This window comes from Nannospalax galili, unplaced genomic scaffold (assembly GCF_000622305.1).
Source record: "Nannospalax galili isolate Female #2095 unplaced genomic scaffold, S.galili_v1.0 scaffold1138, whole genome shotgun sequence".
Taxonomy (NCBI): Eukaryota; Metazoa; Chordata; class Mammalia; order Rodentia; family Spalacidae; genus Nannospalax; species Nannospalax galili.
This window is the reverse complement of record NW_008342297.1, coordinates 756,227-782,494: the sequence shown is the minus strand read 5'-3', so window position 1 is coordinate 782,494 and position 26,268 is coordinate 756,227. Positions and strand designations below refer to the sequence as shown.

The 26,268-nt window shown below is 38.7% G+C and overlaps 2 protein-coding genes across 2 annotated transcripts in view; one reads left to right on the top strand and one right to left on the bottom strand.

The window, feature by feature from the left end:
• The window catches only part of Psmd1 (proteasome 26S subunit, non-ATPase 1), a 93,353-nt gene that overhangs the window by 32,643 nt on the left and 34,442 nt on the right, over positions 1–26,268 (bottom strand). Inside the window, exons 15-16 of the mRNA XM_008838066.3 lie at positions 25,903–25,998; positions 23,393–23,457 (exon numbers count right to left, since the gene is read on the bottom strand). Coding sequence (XP_008836288.1) covers positions 23,393–23,457; positions 25,903–25,998 — 161 coding nt within the window. The remainder of the gene's footprint in view (positions 1–23,392; positions 23,458–25,902; positions 25,999–26,268) is intronic.
• Htr2b (5-hydroxytryptamine receptor 2B) lies at positions 3,059–15,611 on the top strand. The gene is made up of 3 exons (XM_008838065.2): positions 3,059–3,512; positions 11,421–11,621; positions 14,657–15,611. Exons 1-3 carry the CDS (start codon positions 3,161–3,163, stop codon positions 15,547–15,549), a joined length of 1,446 nt encoding a protein of 481 aa, XP_008836287.1. The 5' UTR covers positions 3,059–3,160; the 3' UTR covers positions 15,550–15,611.

The window sequence follows — 26,268 nt, the reverse complement described above, 5'->3', positions numbered from 1 at the left end:
TTCTCTGCAGCCCTCTCTCTTTTTTTTTTTTTTTTTTTTGAGACAAGGTCTCACTGTGTAGCCCTGATCGGCCTAGAACTCCCCTATGTAGACTAGACTGGCCTTGAACTTAAAAGATCCGCCTACCTCTGCCTCCTGAGTGCTGGGATTAAAGGCATGTGCCACCATGCTTGGCTGAACCATACTTTCTAAAAGACAACAATTTTAGATGAAAAACTAGGGAGTCAGATGGACAGATTATATAGACCTTATTTTGTTTATAACTATTATAAAACCCTTTTCCAAAAAGTCAGCCAAACAAATAAGAATAACCCAGTGATCAGTTTTCACTACTTTTACTAGATAAGTGAATGTCGATCAAAGGTTAATATTGGTGAAACATAATCAGAATCCCTATCACCACCACTGTTGACATTTTAATAATATAATTCAGTGGATATTTTAAAAATCTATCTACAAATACAAATCAATGAAGGTTTCTTTCATAAGCCCCCCCCCTTTTTTTTTTGTCTTTTTGAGACAGGGTCTCCCTGGAGCCCCAGCTGTCCTGGAACTCACTATGTAGACCAGGCTGGCCTTGAACTCACAGAGATCTGCCTGCCTCTGCCTCCGGAGTGCTGGAAACTGGATATAATGATGTTCAAACTGTTCTTTCTTCTTTTGCAGACACTTAACAGCCTGCATAAGCACAGATGTCTGTGATTCCGAATAAAGCAGAATTTAAAGATATTCTTCTACTCTTAAATAGAAATTTTGGCACATTATACTTTATCTGATTGCTTAGTAATATTATGCTTTCATCTAAAATTCTAAATATTTTTCTTTTTTATTTATGATTTTTATTTTATGTGTATACGTGTACTGGCTGCATGCAGGTAAGTGCACCCGTGTCGTGCAATGCCCATGGAGGTCAGAAGAGGCTGTCGAATTCCCTAGGACTGGAGATACAGTTGTTACCTGCCATGTGGGTGCTGGGATTCAAACCCAGGTCTTCTGCAAGAACAACCAGTGTTCTTAACCACTGAGCCATCTCTCCAGCCCCTAAAATTCTAAGTATTTTTCTATAATCTGAATAATATCTGAAGCTCTCAGTAGAACTGAAATAAAGTAAACATTTTTCAACAACTTTCAATATAAGTTGAGGTACACAAATATCAAACAACAAAAACATAAGTGCCATCAGCGATCTAGAGGTAATGTAGTAGTCAAAACGTGAATGACCTAGCCTTCATACTATGCTAGCCTTATATTTTAGAGAACAGTTAAATAGTATGTTTAAGATTTATACACTATTATTTCAGAAATAAGGCAGAAATGTATTTTTACTGCACATTATATACTTTCTCCAATGTAAAATCTGTGGGAAAAAAGGCACCAATCAACCAAGCCCCAAATATAAAGTGACAAAGTTTCTGCCAAAGTCTATGTACGCAAGTAGAATTCAGATCTTTCTGTGTTCTTCTATATAAGGTTGTGACGAGAGCAAATTAATTGTGCTCCATAGCAAAGGTACAAAGCTAACTAAGAATCTTGTTTCACTGCTAAAGATGAGAACTGTGGAAACTGCTATAAGGCTAATGGGGTAGAATCTTCATAAAACAAAAGTTCCAGGATCTCTAGATTATATCTTACTTTTTATCAAATGGGAAAAACAGCCCAGGCTTAATTACAAATAAAACTACCATAAGCTGAAATAAGAGTTCAGTATCTTCCCCCCAAATATCAAAGATAACCTGAAAGAATAACTCGAATAAGGGTCATGAACTGTGTTAGACAGTTAACTAGGGGTTTTACGAGCTATGGTGAATGCAGCTATGTTCTAAAAGTGGCTGTAGCCAAGAGGAAATAACCTCTCTGGCATGCGTACGGCTACACAACACATTTGTTTCACTGCTTACAAGTGCCAGTGCTAGAGGCTTAGAGTAAGTCAATGGGAGGAGGGTTTCTGTCACAGGCAGGCAGCTGAGCAGACACAAGGACGATGTGCTTAGGAAAGTCACAAGCACACGAGAGGTAAGCACTGACAAATACATATAAAACTAATGTAGGGTTTTGTTGTTGTTTCCATTTTTTAATCTTAAGCATTCTGCTTCCATAGTCTTTTATTTCTATTCAGTGGTTTAAAATTTACAAATGTTAAAAGGGGAAATTTTATATATGGGATTTGTGGTATAATGAACAAATAAATAGCTTAATTTTTCTCTTAAATTATTCTCAGAGAACTGAGGAGGTTAAGGGAAAAATCAGTACTTAAAAAGAACTGGTTTAAATCTGGCAGATTTACGTGAATCTTGTAGAAACATGCTAAGAAAGGTGAAATTACTGAAAGTATAATAATTCTGTACTCTTTCTCTCAAACTGAAAGGATTATAAAATGAGTAATAAAATAATGGCACTTAAATCAACACTAAGATAAACCTAATCAGACAGAGGATCACATCTACAGATTCTTTCCTGTAAATCCTTTATTTAGATCTGAGGTGGTTTTGGGTCTTACTAGATGGGTGGCCAGCATGTACTGAAACTTTTACTTAGAACTATTTACTGCTCTGATTTTATTATTTGTCCATATGTTTTCTAAAGTAAAGGTAAAATGATATCCAAAGGGCTAGAGAACACATAGTGCTTTGGCATAATCACTGAAATACTAATCTACCTCCTTTGTCATTAACTCCAAGACAAATCAGAAATACAGAATTTTTATAGGAATTGGGTACACTGTTACAAATGCACACCAATCTTTTGAGAAGGGATGGGCTACTTAGTAAGTTGAAGTGTTTTCATTGCTTTTTTTGGAAATAAATAATGCAGTCTCTCTGTATCTAGGAACTCTCCAATATTTAACCTCAAACTGGTTCTACAACTACAAGGAGGTGAAAAAAACCAGAGAAATTAATAGTTTATTTTCCCTTCACCTACTGGTTCCTTTCACCACATCTTCTGAAACCTAAGCCTCTAAAAACCACTAGAAATGAGGAGTTCTTACCTGCAAACATGGACAGGTGTATGTGCATTCTCATCTCAGAGAACGTGGATCTTTTTTTAAAAGGAAGAAGTCAACTTTAGTTTTGAATACTTGGCATGGATACCAAGCCTTACAAAAGCTACTGACCATGCTGACCACTGTCTGGAACTGGACTGACTCACAGAAAAACAGAAAATGGCCCTCTCTTATAAAATGTCCAAACAAAGCACAATTCCTGAGCATGGTCTGCAGAATACATTTGATCGCCTGATAAACTTTTCTAATTGGTCTGGATTACAGTCAGAATCAGTACCGGAGGAAATGAAACAGATCATTGAGGAACAGGGAAAGAAACTGCACTGGGCAGCTCTGCTGATTCTGGTGGTGATAATACCCACAATTGGTGGGAACATCCTTGTTATTCTGGCTGTTTCACTGGAGAAAAGGCTACAGTATGCTACAAACTACTTTCTAATGTCCTTGGCGGTGGCTGATTTACTGATTGGATTGTTTGTGATGCCGATTGCCCTCTTGACAATTATGTTTGGTAAGTATTTCCCTTTGTTCTGCCCTCGAACCTCCCAAATGATAGACTATAAAGACCTAGACACTCAATGGATCTTTATTTTCTGTGAAATAAAAGATGGACGTGAAGTAAAGACGCAGAAGGTGACATTCCCTCACTTTTCATAATTTTCTATGGTTGATAACAAATGTAAAGGGCCACAGAAAGTTTCTTAGGAACAGTTTGCTCCCTCCATAGCTATCTTATAAAGTCATTTCAGAAAACATTGAAACTGGCAATATCACAGATTCTGAATATATTACCTAAAAATGATAGTAAATAGTCCTGTATCTTAAAAAAAAACAACAAAAACAACAAAAAAACCATTCAACCAGTCCCCTTGACAAAGCCATCAACAAGGACAATTCTGGGACTTTAGTAATAGAATTTTTCAATCATTAAATGATCACTAAATCTCAATTTAAATGTGAGGTTGGAGAGATGGTTCAGTGGTTAAGAGCACTGAGTGCTCTTGCAGATGACTCGGGTTCGATTCCCAGCACCCACATGGTGGCTAAGAACCGTCCTTAACTCCAGTTCCAGGGGAATCCGAAGCCCTCTTCTGACCTCCACAGCACTGCATGACACAAGTGCACTAAAGTACATGCAGGCATATACTCACACACATAAAATAAAAGTAATAAATAAAATATTTAAAAAATTTAAATGTGTTATTGTCCTAAAAATTCTTATTACACATAGCTCTTTATAATTCATGTGCCTTGAACCTTGACATAATTCCTACATAGATGTCATGTTAAGAAAAAATTATGTTTAATTCCAAAAGGAAATGGTCTGGGCTTAGAGAACCTTAAGAGATGATCCATCTGTTAAAAATTTTTATGGTATCTGACCATCTGTGTTCTCAATAAAGCTATATGTTAATAAAATAAGTGTACCAAAAGCCTGAATTGTTGTGATAATAAAAAAGTTTGATGTTCATATCTTTGTTATATTAAGAAAGACGAAATTAAAATAGGTTAAGTAGTGTCTGCTGTATGCACACCATCTCCAGTTATAAAATGTGCATAAACACAAATTCTGTTGAGGAATTATGAGAGTTCCTATATTAGAGTCACCATTAAAAGGACATTTAACTTGGTCAATGTTTGATGCAAAATGATATTCCATTAATAAATCATTTGAGAAAATTATAACAGATTAGGCTTCTAAGAATTACACTTATTTGCTGAGAAAAACATTGTAAGTTATAGAAATAAAATTTATTAAATCAGAACACACTCATTTGTTAAACTAGAAGGTAAAGAAAAATTGCTATCCCAATTATTTTTGAAAGTAACAGAAAGATATCTGAAATTAAGTACTTGTTTCCTCAAATATAGTAGAATGGGGAGGGGTTAAAACTTCTTACTGTAAATCAACATTTGCCCAGCTTTAAAGTAACTCAAGATGATCCAGATAAACAACTGACTTCAGTTTAGATACATGTCTACTGTTTTACCAGATTCTGCAATCATTATCATGGTCTAGCCTCTTTTATAAATTTGTAATATTTTGAATAACCTAATGGCACATGTTAAGCACAAGCAGTAAGAAATGACACTGTAACAGAGACCCCAAGCAACTGAAGTTCAAAAGAAAAAAATAAGGATTATGTAGGCGCACACATGTGTATTTGGCAAAGACAGCACAGGAGTAAGACACAAGTCCTCATGCCATGCTCAGAACAGCTTAAAATATAAAACCACACAAAGACAAAATGCTTTATTTCTCACTACTATAAAATTCAATTGAAACATTTAATAAATAACAGAGTTTTACAGAAGTGAGTTTTAACTTGAAAATCCTCGAGCCCACAGATATCAAACATCTACTAAATGCAAAATACTGTGTTAGGTACTTAAATTACCAGCTAAAAAGTTAAGGAGTTTTAGAAGACAAAGTTCTACAGTATTAAAAAAAGCTGACAGTTAAGAGAATTCCAAATAAGTCATCCCAGTAGCTGAAAAAGATTTACTTATATAGAAAATTGTTGCTTAAGATATTCTTAGCAATGAAAACTGGAAGAAAACCAAACATATTAACTTAAAATTCACAGAGTGACTTTGTACTCACATCATAAATTATGATCTATCATAACAGCATTTCATTCTTTCAAATGCTTATAAAACAAATAACATACAATGTCTCAGTGCTGAATACATTCCTATTAGTAATCATGCTATACAATAGAGTTACCAGATTTTTTTTAAAAACATGAACCAACCTGAGAACTTGATCACTACTTAAAACATTATGGTAGCAATCATTATAAGACAAAATTCTATTTCTATGAGACAGTACATGTGGACATGGATGCCATCCTCTGAAAGCTTCAAAGAACACATTCATAAATTGGGAGCTGTTCACAGTATAGATGGGGGCCTGACTTCAAATGGTAAGGTCTTTGTAGATCCTTTCACAGGCTGATAAAACACTATGATTTTCTAAACTAACACATTTACAAGAATTTCTAATGATTTTAAGAAGTAGAAGCACACGATGTATGGTTTTCTTTATATGGGAAACCTTCAGAACTTCTGAAGTCTACAAACAAAAGTATCTTTGGGTAGGCACACAGTCATGTAAGATTAAATACCACTATGAACAGTTTTAGTTATTCCAAGCAAATTCAATGAAAGTAAGCCAGAAACTTTATATCAGTTAAGTATTCTAATGAAATTAAATTTTAAAGAGAATGAGTTAAAAATAATAAAATGGTCTTGGTGTTCTTAACTGAGGGATATTTTATTCAACCATATATTTGGATAATATTTAATTTGTCTGAATTTCTACTTTACCAGATCATGACACTATTTTAGTTAAATTACACTAATCAACTTTTCTGCCATTTCTTCTTTTTTTGGGGGGGTGTCTTTTTTGAGACAGGGTCTCCCAGTAGTCCCAGCTGGCCTGGAACTCACTATGTAGACCAGGCTGGCCTCGAACTCACAGAGATCTGCCTGCCTCTGCCTCCCAAGTGCTGGGATTATGCCATTTCTTCTTAGCTGGGAGTACTGGACTTGAACTCTATAGTTTTTTTTTTTTTTTTTTTTAACTGTCCTGTCTGCAATTCTTAAAATCCATGTTCAAAATACAGTAATTTATAACACAAGGTCTAAAAATGCTTATATTAGATATACTTGAGCAGGGGAGTCTGAGGCAGGGAGACCACAAATTGGATGCCAGCCTGAGAGCTACACAGCAAGATCTTGTTTCAAAAATAAAAAGACCCCAGAGGCCACTGGTGAGATAGCTCAGCAAGCAAAGGCACTTACTTGATGGACAACCTAAGCTTGATCCCTGGGACCCACATTAGGTAGGAGAGAACTGACTCCTCCAAGTTTGTCTCGCACCTGCACAAGTCTGATGCACCAAGTAAAATTTCCCCTAAGTATTAAATAGCTGAAAACATTAAAATACTATTGTATTAGCTAACCCCAGGAAATCTCATATGCTCAGATGAGTGGAAAACAAACACACACACACGCAGGTTTGCAAACAAGCTGGCACACCAAATAATCTCATCCTACTCTAGGAGCTCAGAAAGGAAAGGAAGCAGAGCATGTGGTCTCCTGCCACACACACACCACAAACCACACACACACACACACACACACACACACACACAGAGACACAGAGATACACAAATAACACACACACCACAAACCACACACACACACACACACAGAGACACAGAGACACACAAATAACACACACACCACAAACCACACACACACACACACACACACACACACACACACCCCTGAGGTTTTATAACAAGATTTTAAGCAAAAATCATGTATTGTGTTCTAAATTTGTCTTTTTGAGACAGGGTCTCCCCGTAGCCCCAGCTGGCCTGGAACTCACTTTGTAGACCAGGTTGGCCTTGAACTTACAGAGATGCTCCTGCCTCTGCACTTCACGACATGGGTATACTTACATACATGCAGGCACATAAAATTAAAAAAAAAAAAAGCTAAACGGGCAGGTTTAAACTATTAGCAAACTATTTTAAAAGGTACTACTTTAAAAAGCGTGGTGGTATACTCCTGCAACCTCATGGCTTGGAGGCAGAGGCAGAAAGATCACAAATCTGAGGCCAGCTTGAGCTACATTGTACTGTCTCAAAAAGAAAAAAAGGAAGAGTGAGGGGAGCAAGCAGCATAGTAATGTCGTTCAGTGGTAGAGCTCTTGAGTGCTTTTCTTTTCCATGCAGGGCCTTACTATGTTGCCAAGGTTGGATTCAGGCTCGCTCAAGCAATCCTATGTCAGTCTCCATAGCAGCTGGGACTATAGGTTCAGGCCACTGCATGTAGACCAAACTTGAGTCTTTCTACTTCCCTACTCAGAGTCCAGAATCTAGGGTTTACACGATGAAACTCCCTTAAACACTGGCAATCCATTTCATAACCCGAGGTCAAAGAATGCTTTGCTGCTTTTGTCTAAGGTCCTTTTCCCACTGCCAACAGAAGGCTGGAATGCTACAACTGAGAAAATTGAATTGCTCAGGTTCTCTCTGTACACAGGTTTCTCTACTTTATTTTCCTTTTGTAAGTTCCTTTTGTGTGTATGTGCACAAGTGTGTGAAGGCCAGAGGGTGGAGCCAGGTGTCTTCCTCAATCGCTCTGCATGTTATTTTTGGGAGGACAGGGCCTTTCAGCTGAACCTGGAACTTACTGATTTGACTAGGCCAACTAGCCAGCAAGTCCCAGGGACTCTCCTGTCACTGTCTTTCCAGCTCCACGATTACCGACTGCCATGCCTGGCTTTTATAAGGGTGCTGGTGATGTGAACGCAGGTCCTCACACTTGCACAGCAGGCACTTCACCAACTGAGCCACCTCCCCAGCTCCCACATGTCTCTTTTATAGAACATTCTGAGTTCCTATCCCACATCAGTAAACTCAAGTCTATCTTTTTTTTTCATATTTTATTTATCATTATTATTTTTTTATGTGTATGAGTGTATTGCCTGTGTGTAGGTAAGTGCACCTGTGTTGTGCAATGCCCACGGAGGACAGAAGAGGCTGTCGGATCCCCTGGAACTGGAGTTACGGACATGTTGTTATCTGCAATGTGGGTGCTGGGATTCGAACCCAGGTCTTTTGCAAGAACAACCAGTGTTCTTAACTGCTGAGCCATCTCTCCAGCACCTCAAGTCTATCTTTTAAGACTAACAGATAACATTTCCTACAAAGTTCCACAGGGAACAGATTTTAAACATTAATTTCCATACAATTCATTTAGGGATTTGGTTTAACTGCAGAGTTTGAGATACAGTTACACCCTGGAAAGGGACCCAAGTGCCTGCTTTTCCAATAAAATCCCAGGCGGTGTCCAGTCCCATTTACCAATCTGAAAAGCACACTGTGAGTAATAAGGTTCTAAAGAGCATTTTAAATTAATATTTAAATTTTGATAAATGCCCTCCTGACTAAACCCATATTCAAAGACCTAATTACACATGAATTCACTCATCTGCAAAATCAGTGACACCTCAAAGGTCATTTTTAGGTTCAACTAATATCTGTTATTTACCCCCCCCATCCATTTTCATTCCCAATTCAACTGATGAAGAAAAGATTATTCTCAGTAATTAAAAATGTCTTCTACCATCTCATATTTTCTTTTTAAGAAGCTCCAGAACATGAACCCAGTACCAAGCAACTATTTTTCCTTTGGAATAAAATAGTTATTTTGTCCCTAACAAGAAATATTTTCATATTTCTAGGGAAAACACTACAAACACCAACTCTAGAAACAGAAGGCACCAAAAAGTGCATGTAGCCATGCTACCTTGTAAAGTAGCCAATCCTACTGGACTCCTGAAAATATTACATTCAAGTCTACCTAAATACTTTCCCTAAATCATGATCTGGGAATTCTAATATTTCTAACCCCAGGATCCTTAAACAGTTCACAACTGAAGGGCCTACTGGTGTCCTGCAATCCTGAAATGGTTACCTTGGTTTTCCTTTAACTGTCTCAATCATCTTCTGTCAGATATACTTACAATAATCAGAAAAAATATCTCATCAGTGAGGATACAACAAATAAACTATAAAAAGTACTTGGGCAATCTCATATGTACATTCGTTCTTTACAGTAACATGTAAAAAGTAATATATACTTAAGTTCAAAACTATATAGACACTTGTAGAATTAATTTTATTGAAAACAATGTAGAGAGCCTGGCCTGTTCATGCAGTCCTGTAATTTCAGCTATTAAGAAGGCTGAGGCAGGAAGACTGCAAGTACAAGGCCAGTCTGGGCAACTTGGTGAGCCTCAGACTCAAAATAAAAGAGTACACGGACAGAAGAGGCAGCTCAGTGGTTAAGAGCACTTACTGCTCTTCCAGGGACTCTGGTTCAGTTCCTAACACCCATTATCTATCAGAGAGCTCACAACTTCCTGTTAATTCCATCTCAAGGAGATCCAATGTACTTTTCTGGACTCTGTAGGCACCTGGCCATACATGGTTCATTTGTTCGTTTGTTCCTACACATGGCATACATATACGTACACACACACACACACACACACACACACATACACACGCACAAATAATAAAGTTTAAAAAATCTTTAAAGAATAATAAAAGAGTAAAAAGAGGCCTGGGGAAATAGCTCAATAGTAGAGTGCTTGCCTAGCATGGTCAAAGTCCTAGGGTTTAATCCTTAGCATTGTAAGGAATGATAAACTAAAACCATGTAGAATGTTCAATATCACATCCAAACCTAAATTTTTTCAAAGGTTAATAATTCTAAAGTGCTTATAACTACATGAACTACACACTGTGAGAGTTTGTTCAATGACTAAGCACTATGTTTAACCCAAAGATTTTCTTTTTAAACCCTTATTCTGTGTTTATCATATCTTCATGGGCTGAACTGAGCGATGGAATCACAGAATATGGAATGATAACAACCACTTTTCTTCAGGATAATTTGAAGCCATCTCTTTTATAATCTTTAAGAACTATTTTTGTCAAAAGGAAAAGCCATTTCACTTAATTATTTCATCAAATGAGAGTTTTCCATAAATAAGGATTATGCTGCAAGTTATTGCTAGAAGTTAAAAGGCAGGGCCTCAGGGGAACTTACCCTGATAGGCTTTTTGGATATGCACTGCTAGTTACATAAGGCAAAGTGTCTTATTGCATAAATTTTTAAAGGAACACAAAAGGAATGACAAAAAGCAAAGGTCAAAATAATGTTAAAAATAATGAAATGCCGGGCATGGTGGCGCACGCCTTTAATCCCAGCACTTGGGAGGCAGAGGCAGGCAGATCTTTGTGAGTTCAAGGCCAGCCTGGTTTACATGGTGAGTTCCAGGGCAGCTGGGGCTATAAGGATAAAAAAAAAAAAAAAAAAAAAAAAAAAAAAAGAACTGCTCACTTTGAAAATGTTATAATTATACAAAATATATATTTAAATATGGCATGAAAATAGAAATAAACTATCTAAGGGAACAAGGGGGAGGGAGAAGGTTGAAAAGGGGATATTGGGGATGGGAATATGCTAAAAATGTATTTAAAAGGTACCATTTATAGAAACAGTACACTTAATATTACTGCCTCCATGATCTGAAGTTAAACACTCATGTGTTTAAGTCATAAAGTTTGAGGTGGGCGTGATGGTGCACGCCTTTAATCCCAGCACTCGGGAGGCAGAGGCAGGAGGATCTCTGAGTTCAAGGCCAGCCTGGTAACGTAGGCCAGCTGGGTCTACAAGGAGACCCAGTCTCAAAAAGACCAAAATAAATAACTAAATAAAAATAAAGTTTTAGATTAATAAATGAAAAGGTTTTAAAAATATGTATTGCCTAAAGAAAAGATTAAACTGAAGGTTGCCATTCTATAAGCACAAATGTTTTTCTTTCTTTCAGAGGCTATGTGGCCACTCCCACTTGTTCTATGTCCTGCCTGGTTATTCCTTGATGTTCTCTTTTCAACTGCATCCATCATGCATCTCTGTGCTATTTCTGTGGATCGTTACATAGCCATCAAAAAGCCAATTCAGGCTAATCAATACAACTCCCGGGCTACTGCATTCATCAAGATTACAGTGGTGTGGCTAATTTCAATAGGTAGGTGGGGAATGCCCAGGTGTAGGTGGAGTCTACTTTCCAGCTCCATTTGGCCAGAATGCCAGGTCTGGTAGGCCAGGATGCTCAGCATGAGATGTCAAGGCAGCCCATTGATACCAACACAAGGTACTTACATCATCACCTCCATTACCTAGTGTCTAAACCATGCTATCACTAAAAACTGTAAGAGGTAAAGTTCATGGTCCTAGAATTGATGTTGGTGCTGAGATACCATCCCACTTTGATTCTGAAACACAGGAAGTCTTTATATTTGCCAATGGATTGTTATGGTCTAGGTAGCATGAGGAATCTTGCCATCAAAGTAAAATAGTAAAAAGTGACATGCATCTTGAATCATACTTAACTGGGTAAACAGGAAAGGAAAAAAACCCAACCAACCCAAATTTTCTAAGCAGCGATCAGAGATCACATATTCATCTAGGACATCAGCATTCCAATGTATACAGATGAAAATCAGTTAAATATCTGATTTAGTGTCTTCTTTTTTTTCCCTGAGAAAGAAAAAAGCTCCCCAAAGCTCTTCTGAGTTAACAGCTGAAAAATAGGCCTGCAACAAATACAATGATTTGACCAGCAGATTCACTGCTTCCCAGTAAAAAGAAAAATTGTTTGAAGAGGGAAAAAAAATGTAGAGACCTGAAGTGCAAGAAGGCAAGAAAAAGATGTTTACTTCTCTGTATAAGAATAAAGACACAGTCAATAATGCAGGAAAGACACTAAAATGACCTTTACATTCCTGAAATAATGGTTCTGGGGCCAAACTTCTTTGAAGATTTGAAAGTAAAAGCTAAGGCATGCTATTAGTCTGGTACAGAAAGAAAGTAGAGTCAGGAAAATGCCTATTCAGAATGGAGATTTGAAAGCGGCAAGACAAGGTCACTTCAAGGGGCAGAGGCTGGCTGACAGGGGAGAACACCCCACCCCATCCCCCCAGACAGAGAAAGAGTGTGGAAAACCAGTGATAATGAACAAAATATAAAGTGGAATGAAACTAGTCATTCATTCCAAATGATCTCTTTCTTATTTGTTAGCTCACTGCAATGAGGGATGGGCAGACTGTATACTTGTGTTAGGGTGTGGGGGAATAGAGATAGGGAAAAATGGGGAAATGGGTCCTTAAGCATAAATTAAATTTAAAACTATGAAATATGATCAAGTCAATATGGTAAACAGTCTGCTCGTTAGAAGTATCTAAATTAAGGCTGGATAACACAAATTTATAAACAGATTAAATTTTTATCAGGTCTCTATAATGTGCTAGGTACTAAGAATACATGAACAAAAAAGAAAGGAATGACATGAAGGCTCAGTGGTGAAAGACATTTGCCATCAAACCTGAAGCAGGATAAGGGAAGAAATCAGAGTTCATGATTTTAGATATGGAATCATTTCAAGGAGACTTAACAGATGGATTTAAGAGTGCAAACAGTAACAGAGTTGAAGAGCTCAAGAAAGATAAATTTAAGGTATTACAGGATCCTCAGTGGAATGAGGTCATGAAAGGTGACAATGGAGCTGTAGAAAGGAAGTCTACTGCAAGGTACTGAACCACTGAAGAGATGGACAAATGTCCTGGAGGCTGGCTGATGGCCAGGATGGGAAAGTAAAGTATGTGGTGGGGGAAGGACTAGTAGACTGATGATCTAGAAGTTAACAGGTAGGTCAGGGATCAGTAGAATTTTTCTATAATGGGCAAGAAAGTATTTTAGGCTGTATGTGCTTTTGTGAATTACTCAAATGTGCTGTAGTAGAAAAAGCAGTCACAAACAATGCAGTAATAATGGGTATGGCGGCACTCCAATAAAACTGATAAAACAGGATAGCAAACAGATTTAGCCCTGAAATTAGAGAGCGCTGACATCCCCCTGCCCCTGTTTCAATGCAGAATAAAATATAAACTCTTCCTTCCAGTGCTAAATATGAAAAGAGTAGGAATAGTGGTCTCATTAAAAGCCTTTGAGCAAACGAACCTGTACATCATTAGGTGTTATAAATAGGCTGTACACATAATACAGTGCTTTTAGATTTATAAAACAATACAAGATAAAAGATTATCAGTTCATATTTAAATAATATCTAAGGAAAAAGATTAGTATATCTCTGCATTATTCACTTTCTAATAAGCTACTTCCCTGAGCATCATCATAGTTAAACACTAATTTTATGGTATTTAAAGTACTAAAAAATAGTATGAGATACATACCATTTGCATCTATTAGAGGAACTGTAAGTCTTGAAAATAAATTTTACAACTTGTACAGTCTCAAATTACTAAGTAGCAATTTTTAAAGAAAAACATCAGTTTTCTCTAAAAAGTTAGATTCACAAATATGAAAATGATAAAACAGATAAGACTGTATAATCTCCTAGTTTTTTGGTTGTGAGCCTGAGCCTTGAATGGCTGTGCCGGCTCTCTAGCCCAAAACTGTATAATCTCAAAGATAATATTATTATCAACTGAAAATTATGATAGCCAATCTATAAACTCTCTCTTAATTAACTACACTGGGTATTAGTTTACCTTCTGAACTCCTTTTCCAACCTGGTGATTAAAAAATAGCTTGTGAAAGTCGAACAGCCTCTACCATGGACTTGCTATATAGCTTTAGAGAAGCTTCTCTATAAGCCTGAAATTACTAAGTAACTTCTTGTTTAAAAACAGTGGATTTGGCTGGGTATGGTGGTGCACCCTTTTAGTTCCAGCACTCAGAGGCAGAGGCAGGCGGACCTCTGGGAGATCAAGGCCAGCCTAGTCTACATAGTGAGTGCCAGGCCAGCTGGAGCTGGAGCTGCAGGGAGACCCTGTCTTTAAAAAAAGAAAAGAAACAACCAAACAAAAAAAGATTGGTTCACAGGTTCTATGTGTCAAAGGGTACACTGATAAATGCCGTGGGTCCCAGGAATTACAATACGCTTCATTATCACAAAGTTACCATGATAAAATCCCAGAGAAACTAATCTGAGACTAATAGGTCATAAAAATGACTCAATTTATCTTGTTTCACCTTTCTTAGGCATTGCCATTCCTGTCCCTATTAAAGGGATAGAGTCTGATGTGCTTAACCCAAGCAACATCACCTGTGCACTGAAAAAAGAACGTTTTGGCAGCTTCATGCTCTTCGGCTCACTGGCTGCTTTCTTTACACCTCTTGCAATCATGATCGTTACCTACTTCCTCACCATCCATGCTTTACGAAAGAAAGCTTACTTGGTCAAAAACAAGCCACCTCAACGCTTAACATGGCTGACTGTGTCCACAGTTTTCCAAAGTGAAGAATCATCTTTCTCATCACCTGAAAAGGTGGCAATGCTGGACAGTTCTCACAATGACAAAACTCCACCTAACTCAAGTAATGGAACACTTATTCGGAGAATGTCTTTGGTTGGGAAAAAATCAACACAAACAATTTCTAATGAACAGAGAGCCTCAAAGGTCCTTGGAATTGTGTTTTTCCTCTTTCTGCTGATGTGGTGTCCCTTTTTTATTACAAACATAACTTTAGCTTTGTGTGATTCCTGCAACCAGACTACTCTCAAAATGCTCCTGGAGATCTTTGTGTGGATAGGCTACATTTCCTCGGGGGTGAATCCTTTGGTCTACACCCTCTTCAACAAGACATTTCGAGAAGCATTTGGCAGATACATCACCTGCAATTACCGGGCCACAAAGTCAGTAAAAGCTCTCAGAAAATGTTCCAGTAAGATTTTCTTTGGGAATACAATGACAGAAAATTCTAAATTTTTCACAAAGTGTGGAATTCGAAATGGGATTACTCCTGTCATGTACCAGAGCCCAGTGAGGCTCCGGAGTTCAACCATTCAGTCTTCATCACTCATTCTACTAGACACACTTCTCCTCACGGAAAACGAAGGTGACAAAACTGAAGAGCAAGTCAGCTATGTATAGCAGAGCCAGCACAGTTTTCACTTAACATAAAAAGTAAGTAGTGCGCTAGAAATTAACACGTACAGAGCAGCAAATCATTTCTTTAAAGAGTTAAATATTTAAATTATTCAATTTTCTTTATCTAAACCAAAATTATATCTAAACTTCATGAATAAAGTAATTCTGTACGGCTACAAACAAAAGCAACCTAACACTAATTTTCAAATGACATAAAATTAAGTAAATCAATAAATTTCAGTCTTAAAAAAATCAATCTCATAGTTCTGGGGCTGGAAAGAAGGCTCAGCGGTTAAGAGCACTGTCTGCTCTTGCAGAGGACCTGGGTTCTATTCCTAGCACCCACACGGTGGCTAACAATTGTCTTGAACTCCAGTTCCAGTGGATCTGATGCCCTCTTCTGACCTCTGCTAGCACTGCACACAACATGGTGCACTTATGCACAAGCAGACAATACACTCATACACATAAAAAAAAATTATTTAGAGTCGGGTGTGGTGGCACATGCCTTTAATCCCAGCACTTGGGGGGCAGAGGCAGGAGGATCTCTGAGTTCCAAGCCGGCTTGGTCTACATAGTGAGTTCCAGGCCAGCTGGGGCTACAGGGAGACTCTGTCTCAAAAAGACCAAAAAAAAAAAAAAAAATCCTAACTGTATGCCGGCACCACGTAAAAAGCTGGGTGGTGGTGCAAACCTGGAATCCTAGTGCTGGGGAAATAGAGTCAGGTGGATCCCTGAGCTCATTGGCCAGCTAGCCTTGCTGAATTGTGAGCTCCAGGTTCAGTGAGAAACTATCTCAACTATCTCAAAACAAACAAACAAAAACAGAAAAAAAGATACCTCTCTCTCTCTCACACACACACACACACACACACACACACATGCACACACACACAGGGGGTGGGGGGGTGGATGAATCAGAACAACAGCAAAGTCAATGATCAGACTTTCAGACTTTATAGGTAAGTGAAGTGGCTCTAACAGTCTGATTTAGTTAAATACAGTCATAATTTTCTCCATCAGGAAACTATCTTGATGGAACAAATAGGAAAGACAACAGTTAAATATCATACAAAGTAACAGGACCTTAGAGCTAGAACTGTTAAATGGCTAATAGGTATCTAATCAATAGAGGTGGGTCCACTAGAAGAGGTGGAGAAAACAAATGGAATTTCCCTTGGGTACCTAAACCATATAATGCTCCTTAAAGGAATAAATGAACACACTGAAATGGGAAGTATGGGATCTCAATTTAGGGACCTAAACAGCACTGACCTCAAACTGAGGTACACCTGCCTGTTTCTACCCTTTGACTGAACGTCCAGCAAAAATTTTCATTTACTGTCTATTTAATTTTGCATTGTTAGATCTGGGAATAAGCCAAAGCTGTACCACTTACTGGATAGCTGGCTGATTTAGACATAGTTCACCCGAGACTCTGTTTTCGCATCTATATTCTGCGCTGTTTGTATAGGGAATCAGTACATGGTAGCTAATTCTATTTACTTTTGATGTTTTTTAAATCAATCAATCAATCAATCAATCAATCAATCAATCAATCAATTTTTTTGAGATAGGGTCTTGCTATGTAGCCCCAGCTGGCCTGAAACTCACTATGTAGACCAGGCTGGCCTTGAACTCACAGATCTGCTTACCTCTAACTCCTTAGTGCTGGAATTAAAGGCATGCACCACCAGGTGGTGGCTGCTTTTAAAATCTGTATCAGCTAATTCTAGTATCTGTCATTTAAATATTGGCCATACAGTAATTGTCTTACTGTGATCAAAGATGTGTACCACCACACCTGGTCTCTGATGTATATATTTATATATTTATGTGTATGAGTGTATTGCCTGCATGTATGTAAGTGTACCCATGTCATGCAGTGCCTGAAGAAGACAGAAGAGGGCATTGGATCCCCTGGAACTAGGAGTTACGAATGGTTGTTAGCCACCACATGGGTGCTGGGATTCGAACCCAGGTCTTCTCAAGAACAGCCAGCACTCTTAGCTGCTGAGTCATTTCCAGGCCCTGGTGTATTTTTTAGGTCTTTATAGGGTCTCCCTATAGCCCCAGCTGGCCTGGCACTCACTATGTAGACCAGGCTGGCCTTGAACTCACAGAGATCCACCTGCCTCTGCCTCCCAAGTGCTGGGATTAAAGGTGTGCACCACCACACCTGGCTCCCTGATATATTTTTTACAGAACACTCATATAAATGGTAAATTTAGGCTGAGGAAGTTGTCAGTGAAGATCAGTCCCTTAACTTTTATATCTAAAGTTGACCCATACTTAGACCTCAACCTCTTGCTCTATCTCTGAGCCCTTCTAGGCAACGGAGTTTAGGATAATTATCTCATGAAATGTGTTGGCTATGGAAAAGCTTAGTGTGCAGTGGCAAAATCCTTTCCTAGACCATGGATCTAATGCACAGATTCCAACCTATACATATGGACTTTGTAATATCTGCCAGGCAAAGTATATCTCAAAGTTTTAATTCATTAATCACTAAAGCTTTAGGTATTTCCCTAATAGTCTTAATAACCTTCATGAGCACTAAGGATGTGTTAGCTCAGATAAAAGACAAAATAATTTTTTTTTTTTGTCTTTTCCTGTAGCCCCAGCTGGCCTGGATCTCACCATGTACACTAGGCTGGCCTGGAACTCACAGAGATCTGCCTGCCTCTGATTCCCAAGAGCTGGGACTAAAGGCATGCGCTACCATGTCCGGCAAAAGACAAAATAATTTATATTCCATAAAAGCAAACCAACCAACCAAACAAACAAAAGTCAGATACAAAAATCACTCTCTGTTTTGGTTTGAGGTTCTAATCTGATGTCTTCTATATGTTAGGATTTATATTCTTGCCAAGGTAAAGGGATTTTATTTACTTCTTGATACTAAAGCTCAAACCTAGGGCCTCATGAATGCCAGAGAAGTGTTCTACCACTGAGCCACTCCCCTAGCCTCAACAAGACTGTTAGGTTTTTTCAGGTATCATAATAATAGTATTCTAAGTTCTATACTTTATGCATCTGGAAACATGACTGTTTTGGGGAATTCTAAATTTAGAATTGGGAATATACTGCCACAGTTCTACCTATGGACAATCTAGATCAGGACTACTTTCCCACATACTCTGTACTGCTTAGTGATTTCTGTTCCTGCTTATAGATATGTATACCTACTAAATTAATTTTACTATCTATAAACTAATCTCACATACCATTTTTTTCAAAAATCCTTGACTGAGAGATCTGTCTGTAGCTAGTGAGATCATTCTAGCAGTTCCAGAACAGTCTACAAAATGAAATACATTAATATCAACTTTTTCTGATAAAAGAACAACATAGCTTCAAAATTTTACTACTCTGGTATTTAACTGATATTTCTATTTTATGATTACTTTAAAGAAATCTATAATTTGGAAAATAAAAAAGTAGAGCACTTAAACACCCCTAAGGAAACAAAGGGATTTTATTTAACAGTCTTATACCTTTGAAGAAAAAGAATATATTATAGGCACAAAAAGAACAGTAGACAGTACCATGTACAAAACTGATACAAAATTGTGACTGGAGGGGTTGGGTCATAACAGTGGTAGACTAGCATGTGTGAGGCTCTGTGTTCAACTACTAGCATGATATACAAGCAAAGTCAACAGAGACATTGTAAAGCTAAATCACGAATTTTGATAATTAGCTGATTAACAGGGTTTCTTCTAAGTATAAGGATCTTGGTGATACAAAATTTAATACCAAACAATCATTGTGAAGCCTAAAGAAAGCACATCTGCATCAAGAATCACTCATCTCACAAGTAATACCGATATTTAAAAGCATATGAACACACACACTGAGAAATAATTTATATTGAAGCAGCCTAGGTGGACTTCCAAGATCATCTTATTTTAAGAAACATAAATATTAGATTATCAACTTGTTTGCCATTACAACTTTCATTATGTAATGAAAACAATGTTTTGTTTTCTTTCTTCATTTTCCTTTACAGTGTCAAGTTAAAGGAAGTCATTTCTAAATAAGTTTCAGTTAATGCCAAGTATAGCACTGTACAGAATTATAATAAAATTCTGTTGGCCAGCTAAGTGTGGTGACACACACCTTAAATTCTGGTACTGGGGACTGGGGAGGCAGAGGCAGACGATCTCTGTGAGTTTGAGGTCAGCTTGGTCTATAGGCCATTCAATAAGGCCCTGTCTAAAAAAAATAAATCTGTTGACCAGATTGTTAATAAGGTTGATAATAACGACTATCAATTAATGCATTGTTTATTTCAACTTAGCAGAAAGTTTTCAGTTTTATTTTTTGTTATTGCCCTTTTTCTTTTTATTGATCTCAATTTTGAGACAGGGTCTCCTTGAAGCCCCAGCTGCCCTGGAACTTACTATGTAGACTAGACTGGCCTTGAACTCAGAGATCTGCCTTCGTCTGAGTGCTGGGCCTAAAGGTGTGCACCATTATGCGTGGCTTGTTATTCCTTTTATAAAGACAGGTAGCCAAGGTTGGCTTTGTACTTATATCTTCCTGAAGCTGGGCTCTCAGGCATGTGTACCACAATGATGTCTGACAATTTTTTTAAAAGGTTTTTTTGGGGGGTGTGGTGTGGTGCTGAGGATCAAACACAGGGAACAAGTGTAATATTCTTCCACTTTTAAAAATTCATATTCTGGCCAAGTGTGGTAGCTCACACCTTTAATCCCAGCACTCAGGGGGCAGAGGCCCTGAGATTGGGGCTAGCCTCAAAGATGGTCTCTAAATACTTTTCAGTCCTTATCTCTTAAAGACTCATAGTATGAAAACAACTCCTAAAGGTCCCTTAATAAGCCACATGCAGTGCTGTACACTTATCTCAGCTACTTGGTAAGCTAAAGCAGGAGGATCACTTGAGCCAGGAGCTCAGGACCAGCTAGGTTAACACAGTGGTAGCAGGCACGTAACTAACTCTATCTGACTACTCTGATGAAGCAGGGTTTATTAGCAAAAAATAGCTCACAGGAGATGCCTGCTGTTGAAACTGGGTTAGCACGTGTATCAGAACAAGAAATGGTAAGGCAAAAGTAAATTCTGATAATCAGAGCACTGTTGGGTTAAAAGAGCAGAATAACTCACCAACTTCCTAAGAACCAGGATATATACATTAGACCAACTGACTTACACTGATGGAATGAAGGAAGGAAACATAAAAGACAAACATGAGTAGGCTACAACTCTACTAAGTCACCAAGGAAACATCTGGAAGAATGTATCTGCCATAATAAAAGTCATCTACTACACTTCTCTAATAAGAATTTTTTTTGGGGGGGGGTCTTTTTGAGGCAGGGTCTCCCTGTAGCCCCAGCTGTCCTGGAACTCACTATGTAAACCAGGCTAGCCTCACAAAGATCCACCTACCCCTGCCTCCCAAGTGCTGGGATTAAAGGCGTGCATCACCATGCCCGACTTTCTAATAAGAATTTTAAAAAAAGCTCTGGCAAGATGGCCCAGTGGGTAAAGTCATTTGCTGTGCAAGCCTGACAACATAAATTGGATCACTGAAACCTAAGATGGAAAGGGAGAAATATTTTGTCCTTCCACATGCACACCGTGGGACATGCACACTGTGGCACATGTACAGACTCACTCACATCATGCATGCACAGCACAGTAATAACAAATTAATTATTATTATTATTTTTTGGTCTTTTTGAGGCAAGGTCTCTCTGTAGCCCCAACTGGCTTGGAACTCACAACACAGAGTGGGCCAGCCTTGAACTCACAGATTGGGATTAAAGGTGTGAGCCACCACACCTGGCATAGACTTAAGGGTTGGGACAAGTCTCTTCCTATGTCCTCAAAAGACTTAAGGGTTGTGGTATAGCTCAGTAGTAGAGTGTTTGTCCAGCATGTGCAAATCTTTGATTTAATCCCTGGCACATTGTAGGCCCTACCCTGGCACCCTTCCACAACCAAACCAAACCAAACCAAACCAAACCAGAAGGAAATTATTTAACTAAAAAGAGCGTGTTGGATCCCTTGAAACTGGAGCTACAGATGATTGTTAGTTGCCATGTGGGTGCTGGAAATCAAACCCAGGTCATCTGCAAGAGCAGTCAGTGCTCTTAACTGCTGAATCATCTCTCCAGCCCCTTGGATTAGATTTTATTGTATAATTTCATCATAAGTGGTGGGGCAGTGTTCCAATAGTGATAAATATGCACTTTAAACTTGTTTTCAATGTATTAAAATACATTCCTTTAGCTAAAGTACCTCAGCTAAAAGAAGCATTGGTATACTAGACCAGAGCTAAGCAGACAGTCATGAGAATTACTAGAAAAGTACTGCTATGTTTACCACTATTGCTAAATTCCCACTATTAACACACAAGGGTACTCTTAATGCCAAACTTTGTTTAAAGTCATTTAGATAACCAGATTTGTTTAACTCTCAAAAAAACCAATATACTCTAATACATGCTATTATCATATCCATTTTATTGGACAGATGAGGCTATTGAGGCTTAATGAGGCGGAGCAACTGCCTAGTCACTCTGCTATTAAGAGGCCAAAACCAACCTGGGCAGATTGGGATTGTGTCTTTTTAAACATAGCTACACTATCTGCCATAGGCATCTCTGTATCTAGAAGTCCAAAATAATAATTTTTTTTTTGGTCTTTTTGAGACAGGGTTTCCTTATAGGCCCAGCTGTCCTGGAACTATGTAGACCAGGCTGGCCTTGAACTCACAGAGATCCACCTGCCTCTGCCTCCCGAGTGCTGGGATTAAAGGTGTGCACCACCACGCCTGGTGTCCAAAATAATTTTTTAATCTGCAAAATTTTCATGATTTTGCATTTAAGCAAGGCCTATTTTATTTATTTGTTTTTTTTTGGGGGGGGCATATTTTTGAGACAGGGTCTCCCTGTAGCCCCAGCTAGCCTGGAACTTGCTACACAGACTAGGCCTACCTTTACCTCCCCAGTGCTGGGATTAAAAGGGCGAGCCACCATGCCTAGCTCAGCAAGGACTATTTTTAAAATTTCATTAAAAAGCTTTAAGAGGGGCTGGAGAGATGGCGTAGTGGTTAACAGCAGTAGCTGCTCTTACAGAGAACCTAGGGAATCCAGGTTCAGTTCCCAGCACCCACATGATGGCTACTGTCCTAACTCCAGTTTCAGGGGCTCTGATACCCTCTTCTGCTCTCTGTGAGCATAGCATGCTTGTGGTGTAGTTACATATAAGCAGGCAAAGCACTCATACACAAAAAAACAAACCTCAACAGAAAATTATTTTACTTCCTTTTTTTTTGTTTTTGAGACAGTCTCCCTGTAGCTCTAGCTGACCTGGAACTTGCTATGTAGACCAGGCTGGCCTTGAACTCACAGAGATCCACTTGCCTCTGCCTCCTGAGTGCTGGGATTAAAGGTGTGCACGACCACGCCCAGCTTATTCTACTTCTAGAAAAAAATTTATTTATTTTTATTTTATATGTATGAGTGTATTGACTGTATGTATGTGAGTGCACCTGTGTCGTGCAATGCCACAGAAGTCAGAAGAGGGCTTCAGATTCCCCTGGAACTTGAGTTAAGGAGGGTTCGTAGCTGCCATGTGGGTGCTGGGAATCGAACCTGGGTCCTCTGCAAGAGCAGTCAGTGCTCTTAACTGCTGAGCCATCTCTCCAAGCCCTATTTTACTTCTTAAATTCACAACATTGTTCTTTTTCAAATCAACAGAGCTAATCTTATTGTCCCCACTCTGAACCTAGACATACTCAAGTATTTAATTTCTGTTTAGTTAACTAACCAAAGAAAGAAATGAATACAAACAGAACCAAAATCAGAAATCATTACCTGAATAAAATGAACCCAAGTGATTCTACTGCTGCCCTCCTGACGTCATCATTAACATCACTTACCTAGGGGAAAAATTTAAGATGATTATACCACATATTCCAATAATAAACAGCTATGGGGCTGGAGAGATGGCACAGTGGGGTTAAGAGCACTGGATATTCTTGCAGAGGACTCTGACTCAGTTTCCAGCATCCACATGGTGGCTAATAACCACCAGTAATTCCAATTCCAGGGGATCTGACACCCCCCACGCCCCCACTGGCCTCCACAGGCACTGCATACATATGTACACTTGTAGGCAAAACAGTCAAGACGTATAAAATGTTATGAACTACACATCATTCAACTATAAATTAGGCCTCAATATTTCATTAGGTCTTTCCCCTCACTATTTATATCAAAACATATTATTCATCTTAAATTTATACCGTAAATAATTTTTTAAAACGACACATGCAGTTTTTAAAATATCTATCTGTCTGTCTGTCTGTCTGTCTGCCTGCCTGTCTTTTTGAGACAGGGTCTCACTGTAGCCCCAGATGACCTAGAACTCACTATGCAGACCAGGCTGGCCTCCAACTCACAGAGATTCTCCTGTTTCTGCCTCCCAAGTGCTGGGAACTAAAGGCATGCACCACCACGCTTGGCCTTAATTTTATTTATTATTTTTATGTATGTGTATTAGTGCTTTGGGTGGAAGTATGCAAGTGCACCTGTGTCGTACAATGCCTACAGAGGTCAGAAGAGGGCGTTGGATCCCCTGAAACTGGAGTTATGGACAGTTGTTAGCTGCCATGTGGATGCTGGAAATCGAACCCAGGTCCTCTGTAAGAGCAGTCAGTTCTTTTAAAAAAAATACTTTTAATTGAATTTTTGTGTATTTCATACAGAAAATCATCTTTATACCCCTGTCCCCTTTGGCACCCTCACACAGCTCCCCCAACCCCTCACTGGAGTTCATACATTCTGTCATTTGTGTTAAGGCCTATCATATAAAGTTAGCATTTCCAGATGTCCCTCATTGCAAGGTCATCCACTGAGGTCTAGTCAGCCTATCTAGAGTCCCTCCCTTTAAGAAGATCAGCTCCTCCTCACCCAGTAGTAATAAGCTGCCAATAATTCTCTGACTAAGATTGGGGCCTGCTGCTCAATTCCACAGTTCCATTCTGGGCTTTTGTCTGCTTGAGTGTGCATGGGTCTTGTGAATGCTAATACCAATGCTGTAAGTTTGGATGAGAAGAGTCCCGGGAGCCTGTAGGACTATTTCTGTATGGTCATGCACCTCCTCCCTGGCTCTTACAATCTTTCCACCTCCTCTTTTGCAATGGTCTCTGAGCCCTGGGTGGGTAGATTTTAATATAGGAGTCCTGTCCACGGACCCATGAGCAGTCAGTGCTTTTAACCGCTGAGCCATCTCTCCAGCCCTTGCACATGCAGTTAAAGTCTTTCCTTAAATTAGAAAAAATGTAAGACTTCCATTTCAAAGCTTCTTAGAAGCCTTTATTTATAGCTTGATGAAGTTCAAGATTCAGGATAGTTTCTTATGATTATTTCAGTTGCATTATACCTTTTCTGGGTTATAATTGAAACTTAACCATTCCTTGTTGTTTCCAAAAAATATGTGCCCTAAGGTCAAGCAAAATACAAATATTTAAAACATAACCCATGGGGCTGGAGAGATGACATAACAGTTAAAGAGCACTGGCTGCTTTTGCAGAGGACCCAGGTTTGGCTCCCAGTACCCAGGTGACAGCTAACAACTGTCTCTAACTCCAGTTCTAGGGGATCTGATGCTCTCTTCTAGTCTCCATGGGGATTGCACACGAGAGTATACTTAATATATACATACAGGCAAAACACTCATACACGTAAAATAAAATACAACCTACACTATGTTTTTAAAAAAGCACAAATTCTAATTTGTGGAATAAGAATATCTCTTAAAAGAGATTAGTAACAATGTTTAAACCTTCTGCATAGGAAGGTAGCATTTGGGCTTTTCTTCTCCCAGTGCCAGGATGTTAGAATCCACTAAATATTAAGTTATATGTGGGATGAAAACTATTTGACCAGTGATATTCTTGATAAACTACATTCAGATTGAGAAGATTATGGAAAAGCCAGTTGGAAAGCATGGGTATCAGACTTCCTGTGCAGAGCATCTCTTGTAACCCTTAGTGGTACCTTGTCATTCTTAGATTTCCCTCTTAGGATGGCCACATATTCTCACATGGTGTTGCCTCTTACAAATGGGGATGTCCCTTGGAGTGGAGTTTCAGAAACTGCATTTCAATGGTTTTGAAGACTATTCATACTGACATACCATTAAATCTCATTCTGAAGATCTACTGTTGAGTTATGGTTTATAATGTCCAAGGAGTGAGAATTTGAACTCGAGACCATTGATGGTGGTCATATGGTATGTATGCTACAGTAACCCAGACACTTATTATTCATTTGTAAACTTTCTCTCCCATTCTACCCACGTAAAAGATCAGAGCACTTACAGCAACATGCAGCAGTCGTCGAATAGCTTTGTTGTTACCAGAGCCACAATAAGCCATGGCTACTGTATACATTCCAGACCTTCGAAGAATTGGGTCCTGAGAAGGAATAATTCTGATTAATTCTCAACTTACTTCAAAGAGTGACTGTTGCTGGGCATGGTGAAGCAAGCCTGTATTCCCAACTACAAGGGAGGTTGAAATGAGAGGCTCGCTTAAGTCCAGGAGTTAGAGGCCAGTGTGGGCAACACAGTGAAACCCCAACTGAAAATAAAACACCCCCTTCCTGAAAAAAAATCCCGCAAAGCAAAAACACAACACAGTAACAGACATTATATAACAGGTATAGTAGCATAGAGACCAGGTAAT